Raw genomic sequence first — 18,902 nt, 5'->3', positions numbered from 1 at the left:
TCTTGTTGTCTAACCTGAATGCAGCAGACATTTAATATGCCATTGCACTGTGATTTTGTATGTAATAAAATGGATGCTTTAGCAATAAACTGAAACACTAAAACCTTAGATAAAAGTATGAAATACATTTTCAACAAATTTGCAAAAGACTCAAGTCTCTCCAGAACCTTCAACTTGGTGTAAAGTTACTGTCGTACCAAACAAATGTACAGTTCTGGTTATTCATCAAACAAATAATTCGCAAGGCAGAGTTCAGGTAGGTGCTCATCTCTTTTATTGATGGAACTCCAGTCTTGTAGGACAGCTCAGTACACCGGCTAAACATTATAATACCCCTTTACATTTAGTTAGTTCTTACACTCTAGCAGTACAATCAAAAGCAAGTTAGACACGTGAAGACAGCTACATTGGGCCACCAACATAGAAAGACGAGCAGAGGGAATGTACCCGTCTTCCACTTTGACTCAGAGGGACAGGGCTTCATCTCTACTTTAGTCATCTGGAGAAAAAAAAAAACCCAAAACACCGTAAAAGTGCTCATTCATATCAGTCAACTTTAGAGAACCAGACGTGATTCATAAGCGCCAACTCAGATATGATCCCGAGGAAAGAAATGTAAAGGCTTCATGACACATCCAACAACACAAATACAGTAACTAGTTTAAACACCTCTGGAACGGACATCCAAAACTAACCTTTTTCTATAGTCAGACAAAATATAAGTAGCATTGGATGTCCTAAAACTAAAGTTCACCATTCACAAAAGTCAAGTATAATATAGAATGTAACATAGTCTGGAATAGATTAGGAGTGCAACACTTACAGATACACTGAAATACAGTGAAAGCTGGCTTATGAGAAGACACCTTACACAGGCAGCACTACAGAAGGATCTGTTTAGGTGGAGAGGTGGAGTGAGGCTGTGCTGTGAGAAGAGCCCTTTGATTTTTGGATGCCACCATTTTGTTCGTTAAATCGGCAGGCGGGGGAGTGTGATTAGTGAACCGTTACAGTACTCAGGGTGCTCTGTTACCGTCAGCCGGCCCCCGCCACCTACCCCACCTAAACAGGAGTCGGTATGCGCATGCACACAGACCAGGATGCATTCACTCATAGACTTTTAGTAATACAAGTGTTTCAGTGAATAAAATACAGCAGTTTGTGGTCAGGGTGTATTAATCTGAGGCCCTGAAGACTGGTTTGATTGAGAGAATCAGTGCGAAAGGAATGAAAATGTGGAACTGTATGGAACAAAACTCTACTCCCACCAAAAACAGCTCCTGAGCCGTAAAAGGCTATCCTCTTTCTTTTATAATTTCTTTGCATTATTGCCTAAATGCTAAATTGTTGAGTCTGCCAGCCCAGGAGATGGATGAGAAGGGCCGTGAGCAGGAGTGATGTGTGGGGTGGAGAGCTATTAAAGGTCGATGAAAGTGGAGGGAGAAAGCGGAGCAGCTCTGTTGTCTGTTCAGGCCACCAGAACGACGCGCATGGTGTTGGTGTAGCCGGAGCCTGGGCGCCAGCCGGTCAAGACGATGACAACGTCGCCCTCTTTGAAGAAGCCTCGGGCCTTGCCTAGAACATTAAACATGAAACAGTCAGCCAAGCTTTGCTGATTTGATGTAATAAATGTAGTTAAACACAATGTTCTAAGTCAAGGCTTCATAGCAAAAGATGTGTCGAAAATGATTTTTCATCCAAGGATTCCACTAATTTGACCCCTTAGAATTTAATTTAAGTTTTGGCTCCGCTTTGTTTTCTAAAAATATAAAGTTGTTTGCCTGCACTGCCATATAACTGCACAGGATATTAAAGATAACACAGTTGCTTACCCATATCCATGGCAAAGTTGACGCGCATGTCGACGTCCTCTGCCCACACATCGTTGGAGGGCTTGGTGTAGAGAACGGGGAAGATTCCACGGTAGAGGTGGGCCTGGCGAGCTGTCTGGGCATTACGGGTCACAGACAGGATGGGGGCTCGGGGCCTGTACCTGGAGATCAGGTGGGCGGACCTGCACAAAAAAAAAAAACACCTTCATTTACATTTTAAGTAATAAAAAATTATTTCAACAGAGTGAATTAATTGTGGACGTGATGGACAGAATACTGATCAAATCATACAGAGCAGCTGTAAAGGTGTGCAAACCTCTCAAAGGGTGAACCATCAGGAGTTACCTGGTAATCTGCATTAACTGGTGATAAAATCTGATCGTGTTTAAGTGGCAAGTATGGACAAACACATGCTTAGGCTGATAACATGCAAACATTTTAAATATTTGGTGTCTTTACTGAATACACCCGTTAAACATTCACATGCTTTACCATATGAATGATGTTTTCATGTTTCTATATAGTGCCCCTTGTAGGCCACACATAATGTTGTGTTCATCCCAAACAGGTAATCCTTGGTTTCATCCAACCATAAAACAATGTCCCGGTAGTCTTGAGGAGTGTCAAGATGCTCTTCAACAATCTTAAGGTTTCAATGAGCACTCTGCCATGTGCCGTCTAAGCAACCTGAATCCAATTAACCTTTGTTGATGTCATTAGCCGCAGGGTTTGCATACCTTTTCCACACTACTGTACATTCACAGCAGAATGTGAAGGTGATCGGTACAAAATCTTGAGTTGAATAATGTTTGTAGCACAGTGTAAGTCATTAACCTCAATACTTAATACATGTAAATTAACTCCATGCGGAGGGATTCTTGCAAGAAGTGATTAAAAACTGAGCAACCAGGCACCTCACTTAAGTGTTCTCAGATATTTTGGCTTGTTTAGATTTCTTCTCAGGTTAAGAGCCCCCGTGTGCTCGAAGATCAAGTTTGATAAACGCCATTAGCTAAATAAAAACCACAAAACATGTACAGTTGTCCCACCCTAACATTTTCAAACAAACTCGCAGGAGAAGCAGGGAAGGCAGGTCTGTAAACGCCCTGACAGTCCTGAGAGGTTGAAGCAGCCAAAATAAGTGAAAACACTTATGGAGCATGGTGGTGTGTGCTGAGGATTTACTTCATCATCACAAAACTTTCCTGTTAAATCAGTCAGTGTTGTAATATAAAATAAACTTTTTTCTGCTTTTTTTTATTGAGTAGCTATGCAAAATGAATAGCCATGCTGGCAAGTCTATCTGTACAGCAAATGACATATTTATTTAACTAATGATTGCCATTGATACTCACACAGCTACTGACAATATGACCAGTCTGAAGCTGGACACCTGACCGGGGCTAATGACATTTCCCACTTTCATTCTTAAAATCAGTTGCTATCTCTACCTCCCCATGTAACAACGCACATTTCTCTCTCTCTCTCTCACGCTCACACATACACACACAAAATTAAAGGGGTGGGGGGGCAACCAAGAGCATAATGGGACGGAGAAGCAATTCTCTGGATGGAGAATCAAGAGCTGTGTTAAACAGACTGGCATGTGTCTGACAACACCTTACCTTCAGGACCAGGACCATTTCACCGCTATCCCGCTCTTTCTTACCTCCCAGTCTTAGTGAGAACAATGATGGCGCTAGCGCAGCATTTGAAGGACGACTCAACAGCTCCAGCAGCAACAGCCTCTGAAGGGTCTCTGGTCAGATGCGAGTGTCTCCTCAGCTCCTCGAACAGCTGTCTGTGGAAGGTGGCAGCCTCGGCCTCTCGTGCTATCTGAGCCCCGAAGGGAAGGGTGGGGGGTTACTCTCAGTCACTCCACTGTTGCACATTGAGGCAGTCACACCACTGGGAGAGAGTGGCAAACATGTAGCTAGACTGATGTTTAAACAAAGGTAGCCAGTGAAGCAAGGTAAGAGATAAAATCATCAATCATAATAAAAAGAGGGGAAAGAACCGATGGGTAAACATGTAAATTTCTGCCTTTTCCCATCAGCACTGTAATCTTTAAAACTTGCTCACATAGGCAAAAGATAAACAAATCAACCAACGGTCTAGTTAAGGTGTTTGCCATCTCTCCCAGCTACACCCTTTGTCAGTACCTGTACCTGGCCCTACTCTCCCTCTCTTAAGACTCAAGAACCAACATCAGTGACCTCCACGACCTGCCAGGACCAGATGACCTGCCTACCTTCCAGAGCCCGTGAGCACAATGATCGCAGAGGCTAAGCTCTTAAAGGAGGCCTCGACAGCGCCGATTGCAATGGCCTCGGCGGGGTCTTTGCAGTGCGGCGTGGAACGACGCAGGTCCTCAAACACCTGCCGGTGGAACATGGCTGCCTCGGCTTCACGAGCAATCTGGCACAAGTAAGGGCAAGATGCATCGAGGAGAGGCATTCCCACACCAAGCACACATGGGTGTAAAATAACAAAACAAAACAACACATATAGGAAGGGAGAAAAGACAGGAACATGGGGAACACAAGAGTGACAAAGTTAAGGACACACAAATAAAAGAAAGAGACAGAATGAAAACACAAAGGGACAGTCAGTAGAAGAGTTTAGGTGTGCAGTTAGTGGGGGGAAACAGGGGAACATCAAGGTTAGAACGGCCAAACTTTTACCACAATCATCCACATATTACATTACAACCACTGCAATGCCAGCTATGTTATTCTAGAGTTAAAGCAACTACACTAATGAAATAATCTTCTAGAAAGGACTATTTGATCATAAAATTAAAACAATGTAAAACAATAAATGATAAAGCTAGGTTAAAGACATTAAATGTTCTTTTAAAAAACCTTATAACTAACTGGGAGTTACAAAACAAGCTGCGAGCTAAGAGGCCAGACACTGCACACAGAGCTAAAGAAGCGGTTAAAAACTGCCCAGAGAAACAAACAAGAAAGCTGTTGTAATGTCTGACGTAAATAAGAAAAAAAAAAAAGAAATCCAAACAATACTTGTTAGCAACAGTTGCTTGGAAGCAGTGTTAGTGTGATATTTTCACGTTAGGTAAACCGAGGTTGCGGTTTACTCCGAATTCTCAGGCATCCATGCAACGTGAGCAGAGGGGCTGCAAACTCAAAAGATGGAGCTCAGTAGGACTGCTGAGTCACTCCTGCATCTGTATTGCAGTGTAACTGAACAGTGAAAGTTAGGCAAGGAAGGCCAGAACAATGAAGACCTGGCATGACCGCATTAACTGCATTATCCATCCATGCATTTCATGCTTCTTATTTATTACTATGATTGAGCTATTAACAGTCTAAGACTTCAAAAGGCATTATACTGGCATCTGTCCCTGACTGACAAATACAAGTGTTACAGATACAAACTCTGCATTGACTGAATCATGCTGTGTAGAAAAATCCAAATGTGGCATCACTCAAAACTGACGCTCCCTTTTCATCAGCTTAAACTTAGTTTATGAATCCAAATACGTGCATCTAGTAAGAGGTAAGTTGTTTGTGCACCTTAAGTCTTTGCTGATGAATGAGCTGAGCGGACCAGTTTGGGGATACCATGGAAAGTCAAGAAGTGGTACAGAATAACAGCCACGGTGAATTAGTTTTAATGAAGAGGTGCAGATAACATGCACTTTGATTTTGAAAGCAAGCACCAACATGCAGTGAAAGATGGTTGCAACCACAGGCACGTCATTATGCAGTGGTATAGCGACTCAAAACATCTACACAGCTTGAATTAATATCCCATCCCATGAACAGGAATGCTGTACCAACACTTTATTTTGTCAATGCAGTTATCCTCAATTGACTATTACTAACTCTTTATTGATTATTCAATCACATATCTAAATGGAAGTAAATATACAACTGAACAATGGTTGGATGGAAAGATCTCTTAATGATAGACGCGTGCAGTTGGCTTAACACTCCTAACAGCATTTAAAACTGGCCAGGTGGGAAAGAAGAAAGCCGTGCCAATGAGCAACTGAACGACAGGTGTGTTCAGGTGAACATAAAAATCAAAAAACAAGAAAGTGTAATCTCCCAGGAGCTGCTGATTTCTTTTCTCTGAAAATTACAAATCATGAAGGATGCTTCTCCAATCATTAAGTTATACTAATTTTAATCAAAGCACTGATTCAAGATGTGTTTTTCTAATACTCAATATTGTAAATAAACATCGACTCACCATGTGCTGTGTGCGTACTGCCTCCAGAGGGTAGTCTCCCTTTGCAGTCTCTCCGCTCAGCATGATGCAGTCGGCTCCATCCAGGACAGCGTTGGCCACATCACTGCCCTCAGCACGGGTGGGTCTCGGCTTCTTGATCATGCTCTCCAACATCTAAAACATTTAGAAAACCTAAGACCATGCTTCAGACTGTTGTGGCTGCACATCAGTCTCCTAAGGGTTCTTAAGAATCCTACACAGACCATCATCTCCTGGAGTAAATGTAGCTTGAGAAATACAGTACTCTCATCTGACCTGGGTGGCACATGTGATCGGCTTTCCAGCTCTGTTGCAGCGACCAATCATCATCTTCTGGGCGAGGAAGACCTTTTCTGTGGGGATCTCAATACCCAGGTCACCACGGGCAACCATGATGCCATCGCTGGCCTCCATGATCTCATCAAATCTGCAAAACATTACAACCAGTTACATCCCAAAGCAATCAGTTATTATAGGAGAAGAGAGTTTCAAGGGCTAAAGAGGTGGGTTCATAAAACACTACTTTTGAAGGCCTCGTCACAGCTTTGCCTTCACAACCACTTGAATTTACATACAAGGATAATTAATCTTGACTGGTTTTGTTCCTCAGTCGACCCAATCAGTGACTAAATAAAAGAAACAACTGTAAATATAGCACTGATGTAAAAATAACGGAAACAAAAGACGATGAACGACACAGCTCTGCACACCCTGAGAAAAATACCCCATCCACATACACACCTGCGAACACCCTCGTGGTTCTCAAGCTTGCTGATGATCTTAATGTTTTTGCCTTTCTCGCCCAGCACCGCTCTGACAGCGTGTACGTCTGCCGCTTTGCGGATGAAGGAGGCAAAGACCATGTCGACTCCCTGCGCCACACCAAACTGCAGGTCCTTGATGTCTTTGTCTGAAACGGCAGGCAGGTCGACAGCAGCACCGGGGAGATTGACTCCCTTCTTACTGCCCAGGGTGCCACCGTTCTCAATCTCACACATGAGGAAATCAGAGCCTGTCGTGAGAAAAACATACATATTAACAACAAAGAGCAGGTAAAATGGAGACTTTATGTATCTGATCTCATATTTGTGTCAGATGATTCCGACTCACCAATCTCCTTAACCTGAAGGGATATGAGGCCGTCGTCAATGTAGATCTTGCTGCCAATTTCCACCACATTGGTGATGTTCTTGTAGTCCAGCCACAGGACCTCATCACTGCAGTTTTCCTGGTGACTATCGTCCAAGGTAATCTTGATGATGTTGCCCTTCTGCAGCTCCACCTCAGCAGTGCCACTCTGTCACGTCATAACAGACTGAGGGTTAGTTTCCTTCTGGTTGGTTTTTCATGCAAATGTTTGAGTCATTATAAAGATGCAATGTTTAACTCACTCCCTGGATGAGGCCAGTCCTGATCTCTGGGCCCTTGGTGTCCAGGGCAATACCAATAGGCCTGTAGTGGATACTGCCAGGCTCAAAGCTCTCACATGCCGTACGCACGTTCTTGATGGTCTCCGCATGGTACTACAGAGAAGAAGATTTTAACATGTTAAAATATCTCCAGCGACGTGATGCGGCACTCCAGTTTTTGAGTTCTTAGTTTTGATCAGACCTACAGCCTTTAAGCTGTTTTATTGAGTCTTCCACTGATAAGTACACCGATATAAAAATAGAAAGCACTTTTTCACACAGCTCATACTACGAGTTACAAGTGAGATACTGGTTTCCCTTTGCAGACATAAAAATCAAACTGGGACAACTAAAAGATAAGGTGCATCTGACAACTCCCATAGCCATAAACGTGAGTCACACTGTCAGCATCACAGTGGGGTCATGCAGTTCTTTCTACCGCTCTGACTGACGTGTAATGTGCCACTGAGGAGTCTGGGTGCTCCAAACGGTACAACTCAACATCTTTATGTGAACTGTGTTAAACTGATGCAGTACTTAAGCTCCATTAAAATTTGCCTATTCCAAGAGGTATTTGGTTATAATGCTGTTACATCATAGTCTGTGACCTTGAGCACAGGTTACACCTTTATTTTATGATGCATAATCACCACCTTGTGAGACTGCACTGTCTTTTCCCGCAACTGCCTATTATAAGTAAGTCAGCTGAGGAAGTGCAAGGTTTCTCAAGAGGAAATTCTAGAGTGAAGTTGGTGAACAACACTCACAATAAGACTGCACAATCTAAATCTGAGCACAATTACAAATGTAAACAGACTTCAAATAAACTTGTGTAAAATCATTACTCTTGCTCTGTTGTTCATATCATCAAAGGCAGATTATAGTTCTTTCTGAAAAGATTACAGAAACAATGACAGCAGTGCACTTTTGCCCCAGGAAATGTTCGGTACAATGCCTGCTACAAGGGCCGACATTGGCTAAAAATATTTTAGGAAATGCTGAAAGGAAAATTAAGGAAATTCAGCACAGCTGTGTTTCTAATTCGACCATCTTTGCCCTTTGGTGACGGCCAGTCAACAGGTAGTGCACTAAGTAATTTTGGCTTTGAAGACAGCTTCCTGCTGCACATGGCTTACGCTGTCCACCTGCGTAGCCAGAGCTTTCAGTAATAACTTAAGTGGCAGGTAATCACATTGGCTGACTTTCACACTGGCAACATGCTGACTTACACTGACCTTGCTGCACTATGACTAAGAGAAAACCTGGATCGTCTCATCATCGGCATAAACAAAAGAGGTTTTCATCAAAAGCACCAAAACGTTGACATTTGATATTAAGATAAGTCTCATGTAGTCCAACACTGAGGCTACAGGGTTTGAAATGCTAACTTTTTAAAAACACAGCTGCAGAAAGCTGAAATAAGACATGAATTAGGTAGCACGGTATTGTAGCTGCTGTTAATCTGCAGCGTATTGCATTCTTTTGATAAGAGGTCAGGTCAACCGATGCTGCACTGTGAACGTGCAGAAAGTGACGTTTAACAGCATGTTATCTGTATAGGTCAGGGTCACGCATGTGCTTTTTATGTCCTACTCAGTATAAAGTGAAGCTCCAGTTAAGGTTCAATTACACTGGTGTTAGATCCTTTGATACTACTCATACTAGTTTAGGAAATCTGACTTTTTGAATTGTGCAATCGTGCCACTTCTGTTAACAGTGAACTAATGTCGCCGTTGGCTTCTGTACACACAAACTTGAAATATCTAGGCGTGCTGCCTGCTGAGGAGATAACGATGGGACAGATGACGTATTTATAGTACCCCAAGTCAACAAAGCCCTGGTTTCTTTTACCATTCTCCAACTCCATAGTAACATTTGATCTTCCTGAAACAACTAAACCCACACAAACCATGAATCATTAACACTGAAGAGGAGTTTATTAATGCTGTAAAATTATCTTTTCATGTCACAGCTATGAACATTTCAATATGCGTCTAGTAGCATTTTAATTTACAATGCCAATATATAAAACCTGGTCATTATGTCAGATGGTAAGTGATAAAGTAACTCTATGGAACAATTCCAATGGATTACACTGTCACTGTTTGTCGTTTATAGATATTTCTCATAGACTGTAAAATCTGTTGATAAATGTGATGGCCCTCTGGATAGGATTGTCTAACTTCTTTCTGCAGAGGCCTGAGGGGGAGAATCTAGTTGTCCACAAGCTTCCACTAATCTTAGGTTTCATTGTACTGTATAAGCTGATGGCAGTCAGCCAGTCTGTCTTTGTGTGTCCTCTGACTTCCACCTTTAGGGTTTGGTGGTTATGTCTGGCAAACATTTGCTGCACTAAACAGTTTCAGCTCTTTCTGTTCTTTCATTTAAGGAAAAAACGAAACATCTTTTTTGAATTTACAAATCTTGCAATATCTGCTCAGTATTTTATCTTAAGCTAGAAGGTACACTGACTCAACTTCCTAACAAGCCGGGATATTAAAAATGTTGTAATGTATTTGTGACAAATAATCTTGAAAATTCACATTCTTTCTTATCTTTGTTGACTGGTAAACGTTATTTTGCAGGGAGACAATTGTTTGATTGTTCAATGGAGAGAACAATTATCTACAAATATTTCGAGTCAAATGTTGCATCACTTGTGAACTTGGTTATCTAGCACAAATTTAATCTTAAGTGAGCACTACTATTTCCTCCATTCATGCCCACTGGCTTAGTCTTGCTTCATGTGCCAAGCTGATTACAGTTCATCATGAATTTCAAACTTGTTCATTGTGAGACTGTTGACCGTCTACTTTCACTATGATGTTACGCAAAGAGTTACTGACACTGCTCGAAAAAAAACTGACAAGACAGACAAGAGAAGGCAAAGATTGCCACAAAGCTCCACATACTAACCGATACCACTCTGTGATAAAGCACACAACCATGTTTGATAGCAACTATCAGCACAGCTAAAACGTGACTTGAACTTTAGCAGTCCCTGCCCAACACATTTACACACACAGCAGAAAGAAATGGAGAAAGACCCACCTCGTGTGTGCCATGGGAGAAGTTCAAGCGAGCAATGTTCATTCCAGACTTGATCATCTCCTTCAGCATATCCACTGAACGAGAGGCAGGCCCTGTAGGCAGTTATTGAGAGGAAGAGATTGAAGAAATAGCAGAATGGTTTGAATGTTTGTGTTAATTACTTCTAATTTGTTTACATGTGTTTTCCTGAGAAGTGACTTCTGCAACACTACATCTTGGAAGGTATATCTGCTTATGTTTTTCACACAAAAAAGGTCTGTCTGTCTTAAAAGCGAGAAAAAAAAACACCAACCAATGGTGCAGATGATGCCAGTGTTGCGTGCAGTGGTGGGCTCAGAGTCAATGTCCAGCAGGCACATGTGTTCCAGGAAAGTGTCAGCCATGGCAGCATTGAGCTGCTGTGTCTGGATGAAGGCAGAGCCCATGTCTAGAGACTTTGGTTGAGGCATGATGTTCACTGGTGCAACTGGAGAAGTCCTGCATTGAAAAAAAGACAGGTAAGATATGATGTTAATGTCAACAGATGCTCATCAAAACGCAGCTGGTTGAATATTAGAAGTTAAAGTCTACAAGAGAAACAGTTGGTGCCTCAAACCGTTGCACAAGAAAGGAGACAAATGGTGGTAAAGAGGTTTCTATTAGGGGGGAATAGACACAAATCTAACAATTATGCAAAACAGGAGCGGACTGTTCAAATAACTGATATCAGGCGATGAATTGTGACTTATAATAAAACTGTTAGCCAACAGTCAAACCTTGGTAGAGTTTGCATCACAATGTGGATTTACATATTTTACATAATGACCTGACAGAGACAGGGTTAGAGGTTCATTTCCTCTTTAGTCAAGCTAGCATGTGTTTATCTGTCTGACTTACCAAACTGCACTGAACTTTAGCAATGTGTGGATTTCCTTCCTCTCAAAAAAAAGCAAAAGATGGTTCCTAAATCCTGTATTGTTCGCATATCTGTCAACTAGCTTGCAGTCTTCTTCTTCTTCCAGGATTTTTGTTGACACTACAAGATATCTTAGGGTACTATGTCATCCATGTGTTTTCATGTGCATGATCCCATGAAATGGGCAATGACTTGCAGAAGAACAGAACCACAGTAGAGGACACGCACTCTGCAACTCAACAAGGAACCTTGTTTATCTATTTCAGATCTAAGCCACAGAAGCTAAGGACAAAGAAAACACTCGGTTTAAGATAAAGATTACAAAATGTGGCAACTGCAATTCTCGATAAACAGAGAATGGATCATTGTGAGCATAGCCTTTTGTTGTCTTCTTGAATTACTCTTGCATCTGTTTACACACTCAGTAGTGAATAAATTTGTGCCACTGGCGGCTGGGAAAAAGCTCACACTCGAAACTTTCAGGGACTGCCAATTGTTTACAGCTTGGTAACTAATCCCTGAAGGTTTATCTTGAATGCTAAGGAACATGCTAAGACAGAAAGCGGCACACTGCACTGTCTTCACAATCTATACTAAGAATAGAGCAGAATAGCTTATTTAGCTGCTATAGCCCACTGTACATTCTGTTCCCCCCCACCCGCTTCTGCTGAGTCACCCATGGCAACAACACCATCACGAAGCTCATCTACGGGGCTGGACTTTCCAAGCTTTCATCACGACACTTTCAGTACTGTGTTCTAGCCAGAAAAGGGAAAACAGAAGAGATGCAACGTACAATCCTGTGCACTACTAACTGGCTCAATACTGCCAGTTTAAAAACAGGGTGCTCAGATGTGTGCACGCTTCCTTTTTCCCGCTGAATCTATTATTGACAGAATTATAGTAGACGCTTTGTAAACTTCAGGGCATGTTTCAACCAACAACAGCGTATGTGTATTTCAGTGGGGTGTGGCATAGCTTGTCCATGGTGAGGAATGCCGCTTCACATACAGCGCTTCTGTCTGTGGTTACATAACTACCTCATGGCTAACTGACACAGAAATGTCTCACCGAGCAGTCAATCTGGCAGTACAGCAAGTCACTAACAACTGTCCAATTTAAGCACTTGGATTCATGTGATGAAGCAGTAATTTAGTCAATCTGTAACTCTGCTGTGCAGCTACTGGGATCCACAATAACCACATATGCAGCGTTATCAAATAATACTTAGATCACTAAGGTGAGGTCCTTACTTGGACAAAATGTTGCTTCAATAAACGCTCTAAAGTTAGTAAGTTCAGAGTGCGGAATACTTACAGCTCTAAACTGCAATGCGCCAGTTCTACACACTAGTACCCATGTGGAGGCAATGCAATATAAGAATAGTATATCAAATAATGTACATTGCCATAATTTGTAAGTTTATACGGCACTTTTCCAAACTAGGGAGGTTTTCAATAATAGTGACTGATTTAACCAGAAAAACAACCATGAAGGCTATGACAAGAAACCTAATTAATTTAAAAAATATACTAAAAAAAGCAAAACAAAAATAAAAAAGGCAATGTGCAGGAGATGTAAAAGTATGTAGCTGATATACATCAATACTCCGACATACAAGCAGTCTTTTTACCAGTTGCCAACTCAGGCCACGGTCCAAAAACCCAGTGGAGAGTTTATATTACCTCACTTTAAATTATGCATTGAAGGACATTTCAAGCACAGACACTCTCACTGGCTGCTCCTCTGGCAGGGCAACAGGTTTACAACTTGATATCTCCATAGGGCAGCAACTCCGCTATGTTTTTATGATTTCCTCTACGCAGAAGCAAGGCCTGTCCTCAATTAGTAACCTTTTAGGTATTTTTCAATGTCAGCCACTAACAGGACACAAAGTCTGATATTTAATCATTAAAACTATGGTTTGGAACACAGAAAGAAGATGACAAATTTTGGGTGGTGCAGCTGCAACTGAAGGCACGTCAGAGAAAAATCTGTTGTACTAGAGAGTAACACTAGTGGTCTGACTTCCTCTTACTCATCACATCCTAGTTACAAATGCATCATGGTGAGGGGATTGCAGGCAGAGCCACTCGACCAACAGGCTGCTTCACCACGAGCTCCTGGCTGATGATGTAACATTTCCATCAATGGGGAAGACCAGCGCTGTACGTGAGTGCAGTCACATCTCACTACTGCAACACACACACAACCCCACAGTGGACTGAACCATCGGAAAGACTGCAGAGGGGGGGAAAAATGTGCCATGTTGTGTGCATGTGTGTATTTTAGAATTTCCTGTTTTATCCATTTACCGTTTTATGGCCACTTGTTGAAGAAATGAACTGTAATTTTTAAAAACTGTGCTATACTGCAGACATGGATCATTGTTTCTCACTTTCAACAGGTGGAAAGAAACAACAACGATAATCCATTAATCATTTAACTGATTTGTTCCCTAAAAATGATCATGTTTGTTGGTTATAACTTCTGAAATGTGAGCATATGCTATTACCCCGTTGTATATTCATTTAACTAACATTTGGGGTTTTCGTAACTTATGGGGGGCATGACGATTTTACCAAAGAATGAGAATTGACTGTGAATTATCCACACATGCTAATAGCAGTGTGAAATATCATTCTGATATAGATGTCACAACTTCACAGTGTAATGCAATCCTGATGGCAATGAAATACTGACAGTTGCAATTGCAAAACAGAAAGAGGATGCACAATTGTCATAGAGGGTAACAAGGAGATAAAGCATCAGGAAACTCCCTTTATAGAAGTTGTATCTCTTGACCACACATGTATGATGCAAGTCCATAAAATTCCCAAGAGTAGCAAGAGTATTAAATCTGAACCTTATTCTTCATAGAACAAGACTGGCTTCAGATATCACTGCCACACAACAGCGGCCAATAATTGTTTTTCCATTTGGATAAAGACTCCCCACCCCCTATTTAAAAAAAAAATAAAAAATGCGATAAGGTAGGAATAGAGTAAAATTTCTTTGGCAAATATATATTAAGTATCAACCTCTAGCACTGTGCCCTCAAATACTGCCCATCTCCGCAGAGGGAATATTACTGGCAATAAATACACATCCACCTGATACTATTTTTAAAACAAGGTAAAGACTGTCCCTCATTAAGTGCAGTAATAGTTCACAGTTCAATAAGCTTTATTATCATGATTTTTAATGGTACCAATAAACTCATATTGGTAATATTTCTGTTTGTCTGATCCAGCTTGCCGGCTCCTGGTTGTTATGGAAATACAGAATGACATAATCGGCAGTAATGGCCCACTGGCAGACATAAGTAGCGTGCCTGAACCCAAGACAGCCAGTGAGTAGTAGCCACGGGCCAACAGCAGCCATAGTAACCCTGACACAGATGCAGGACTAACTTTAGAGCTGGCTGCTAATAATCCTCTCCAATCCCTTCCCAACACATCTAGCTTGTTACATACCCTCTATCACTATCTTTGCCTGTCTTTCTAAACTATTTTCCTATCTATGAAATATGCCTATGCAATCATTAGCAGTCATGGTATCATAGCTGTCAAGGAGGCATGACATTTGTCATCACCTACTACAGATGTGATTGGATTTTGGTGATGGTCAGTGGCATCACTCTCTTACACTCACTCAACAAAGGTTACTCTACCTACCCCCTGTAGATCTTCCTGCTCCTCCTGGGGACAGCCAAACACGTCACTACCAATGACCTCCACAGCCACCCCAGCGTGCCAGAGCTTCCACCAGCAGTGAACAAGGCACTCCCTGCAACAGCAGAGCCGATCGCAACAGCAGAGCCGATCGCTCCAGCACGCGTGCATAGGTGCGACACTTTTAGGAGCTCAAGAGTAAATCCAGTCAATGAGGATAAAGGACATTGAGAGCTCCTGCTGTGACCGGGCAATCGCCATGATCGAAAACAACGGACATACATGAGACTAAACCACGGCAAACCAGAGCAGTGTCATGCTAATATTACTACCAGCCCAGGTCTCACTGCACCTCAGGGCTAAAAACAGAGTCTTGGCTATTAATAACACACAGCATCGGTTAGTGTGTACAAATCTAATACTTGGAATGTACTAAGGTACTTATACTACACTGCTCGTAAACTAGGTTTGTAAACTACCGTACAGACCTTAGGTGGGTTATATCATGGGTTTAGGAACAGAATAAAAGTACCTTATAAAGAAGTAAACAACACTCATTAAACTGAGCGTTTTGTCAGCTCAGCACAAGTATGCCTGTTGTGGCAAAGATACACCTATAACTGGTTGTGTTGGCTTTATGTGGAATTAGTCATCACACACACAGCTGCAGTGGGGAGACTGAATGGGAGCAGTGCCAGCTGTGAAAGGCGTAGCCTCTTGCGCTGGCCCCCAGGCTCTGCTGCCACTAAACTCGTATTTCCACAAAGCAGGTAAAGAACCCAAATCAATTAACTGCAGTAGGAGGGAAAATCCATAATTCATTGTCAAAACATCAACAACACCAGCCAAGACTATAACAATTATACAAGCTTCCATGGTATTGAGTGTTTCACCTGCAGTTCATACCCGTTTACGACTAAGTTCTAGCGCCTGGATTTACAGATAAAGTTTATGAACTCTCTTTTAGTGTGGAATTTATTAAGTAACTTTGACTTTACTTGGAGACAGGGAATCATTTTGACAACTTTAGATCACCTGGAAATTTTTTTTTCATCAATTACCAAAATTAAGGCTGAACAGTTAATAGCTTTTAAAATGAATTCACAATTAGAAAAATGCAAAGGTTGCAATTTTGGATATACACTATGCAGGACATCTATCCCAGGATTTCAGTTGCTGTGTCAGTCGTTTAGCAATTTCTTGTTGTCCTCTTTGTGTGACAGTCATACTTTTGATTGTATCTTGTTGTAATGCTCCATCATGTTTTCAATCTATTCAACTGTTATCACATCAAAGTGCAAACTCTGTCAGAAAAACTGCAATTGGATATTTTCCACAGATCATTCTGTGCTGCTCCAAAGTGATTTACTCTTAACAGCCAACACTAAAGTAACAGGCACTTCAAAGTTTGCTTTTGTTGAACTCATCAACTTAGCAGAACTCCACATCACGTGACATGATGACCTGACATTTCTCCTGGGATAAAGACTGCACTTGGTCAGCAGAGCCTCCAGTCAGAAAGGGCACAGCAATGACAAGAGTCTCCAGAATTTTGTCATACACGTAACAACTGTTATAGCGAAGCATGTGCAAGCTATGCTGCAGGCTCAGTCACAGTGGATCAATTTGACATCATATTACAATTTAAAATGCGACTTCAGACAAAGGCCTTTTTTGGTCAGTCTTATCCTTTCAGGTGCTTTGGGAAAACAGTGACAAAGAAGGTATAGTGACCACACACCAAGGACAGCTCAAATTGCCAGGCAGATCTAAACAGCAGGGCGAGACCTGCCTCCATGCCTGGGTATCCAGTGTCAATAAGGCCTATCCTTTGTGGCACCACTGCAGCAAGCTACTGCAGTAAAGCTGCTATTGCAATGTACACATTTCTGCCTTTCACCATAGTACGGTTGTGTGCAACCATATAACTAACATGGTTCAGATTCATTCAAAGCATCTGCAATGACACACTGCAGAAAAGATGGATACATATAAGGGTGAGGAGGAGGAACGTGATGAGTTTATCTGGCAGCACTGACTAGCATGAACGAACACAATGATAACGTGCGGCTTTAAAAAAAATAAATAAATAAACAAAAGAAATGCTGGTCATTTTAGCGATCGTGTATTCATGCCTATTAGCGTGTTACAAATGCAGTTTAATTAAGAGTTACGCTGCAGACGATGCGCTAAAGGTCACGTTCTCATCCTGCGTCACATTTTCCTGATCTCGAGACATCACGGAGGCTGTCCAATGGGAGGCCGAGAACACGCAGCGGCCACACCCACAACATGAGGCATCAGGAAGCGACTCCACTACGTGCAACACTTCCCGCATCACAGTTACTGTCATAAATTCCGGTATATTCGCGCAGTTTAGTTAAAAAAAAGAAAAAGAAAAAAAAGACAAGACTATGGCGTATTAACAGTTCGTTACATAAACATCTGCTCGGTGCCGGTACAAATTCCCTCAGTGTATGTGCATTTTGAAGCCAGGACGTCGTAAAACAGATTAAGCTAGCATAGCAGGACTTTTAAATGACTTATCCAAGTTGCCTCGGTGTATTGGCATCTTTGCACAATATTTAGATTAAAAAAAGGCATTTAGTATGAAGTGGAAACCAGCCACAAATGACCGACTCACACATGGTGGAACTTACCAGCGCGCAGGATGTAGCTAAAGATAAAAGGCAGCAATGTGACAACTCAGTGCCCCACGGGTTATCAGGCCACTTCTAAAGAACGTTAAAGGCTGCAGCGCCTGCTCAGGGTACCCACCTTGTCTTGCAGATGAGGTGCCTGGACCGATGAAACTGCCGGAAGAGTGAGTGCAGCTCAAGGTGATCTCTCTCTAGTCCCTCACTCTGCGGAACTACTTTCTAGGGATGCTGAGATGTATCCATCCGAGGGAATATAGATACAAGAAAAAAGCGGTGCGCTGGCTTCATACAATTTTATCAGCCGCATTCATCGCTGCTAAGTCAAACAAACGCGTTTGTTTCAGCGCCACCTTTGTGGAAAGTCCGAAAATAGTTTTTTAAAACAACTGAAAACGCGGAAGGATACGCAGATAGGTCGTGGAGGTGCTTAGTAAAGTTCGGGAGCCAATAGGGGCGCGTGAATGCATCAGAGGAGCGTAGACTGCGACATGTGACTGTGGATGGCATGGGGTAGCTTCCTGGGGGAAAAAAACGCAGCGGTTTGTCTAGTATGTCTATTCAGTGTCTAGTCCGTTATAATGATCCTGTGGGAGGTTCTAATTAAGAGTGTTTAATGTAAAAACCGCGTTGACTCCATTATCAGGAAGCATGGGGGAAGGGGGGGGGGCATCATCATCAAATATGATATAATATGCGGTAACGGTATTGGACGCTACTGAGACTCTGCTTGCGTCTTTATTCAGTTTTTACAACCTTGTGCACAAGTGAGTCCCAGATACTGTTTATTGAGCCCAGCTTTATTAGCTCCCAGCCGGTCAATGGATGGATGGTAGAGGGAGAAATCAACCAGGACCCTGTGGGTGTGCTGGTACCTTTGCTACTGTGCAATGCGTGAGGCTATGAGGCCATCTGGTGGTGAAACATTATACCACAGTTTCGTAATGTTTTTTCATGAATTAAGCTGTTTTGGTATCTGGTTTTTATTTTTAAAATATAGATATTCTTTACATATTTTTTTGAAACGTATTGAATTTATTTAATAATCTAATTTTATTAAATATTTTAAGTGCAAGCTTCAGCTACAATAGAAGGCCCTCAACTCATACAAACATACATTACTACTACAAATCTAATTTATTTGA

General features: G+C 41.9%; 1 protein-coding gene across 2 annotated transcripts; it reads right to left on the bottom strand.

The window, feature by feature from the left end:
* Positions 1–251: 251 nt before the first annotated feature.
* On the bottom strand, positions 252–17,964 carry LOC103373485 (pyruvate kinase PKM-like). 2 transcript variants are annotated; one of them, XM_008303382.1, is made up of 11 exons: positions 17,879–17,964; positions 10,824–11,008; positions 10,532–10,623; positions 7,463–7,594; positions 7,182–7,368; positions 6,813–7,083; positions 6,348–6,498; positions 6,054–6,206; positions 4,084–4,250; positions 1,833–2,014; positions 252–1,575 (listed from the first exon to the last, which is right to left on the bottom strand). In XM_008303382.1, the coding sequence occupies exons 2-11, from the start codon at positions 10,978–10,980 to the stop codon at positions 1,469–1,471; spliced, it is 1,599 nt and encodes a 532-aa protein (XP_008301604.1). In that variant the 5' UTR covers positions 10,981–11,008; positions 17,879–17,964; the 3' UTR covers positions 252–1,468. The 2 variants fall into 2 exon arrangements, with proteins under 2 accessions (XP_008301604.1, XP_008301605.1); XM_008303383.1 differs by lacking the exon at positions 4,084–4,250 and adding an exon at positions 3,502–3,668.
* Between the last annotated feature and the right edge of the window lie 938 nt (positions 17,965–18,902).

Source organism: Stegastes partitus, unplaced genomic scaffold, assembly GCF_000690725.1.
Source record: "Stegastes partitus isolate 25-593 unplaced genomic scaffold, Stegastes_partitus-1.0.2 Scaffold1993, whole genome shotgun sequence".
NCBI classification, from domain to species: Eukaryota; Metazoa; Chordata; class Actinopteri; family Pomacentridae; genus Stegastes; species Stegastes partitus.
Note: the sequence above shows the minus strand (reverse complement) of the source record. Positions and strands in the feature narration are given on the sequence as shown.

Excerpts from the sequence above, each read along its gene's own strand:
- LOC103373485 (XM_008303382.1), bottom strand. The coding sequence starts at position 10,980 with ATGCCTCAACCAAAGTCTCTAGACATGGGCTCTGCCTTCATCCAGACA. Across the intron at positions 10,624-10,823 it reads TGGCATCATCTGCACCATTG|GGCCTGCCTCTCGTTCAGTG; the intron begins GTTGGTGTTTTT and ends AACTGCCTACAG. Across the intron at positions 6,499-6,812 it reads AACCACGAGGGTGTTCGCAG|ATTTGATGAGATCATGGAGG; the intron begins GTGTGTATGTGG and ends AATGTTTTGCAG.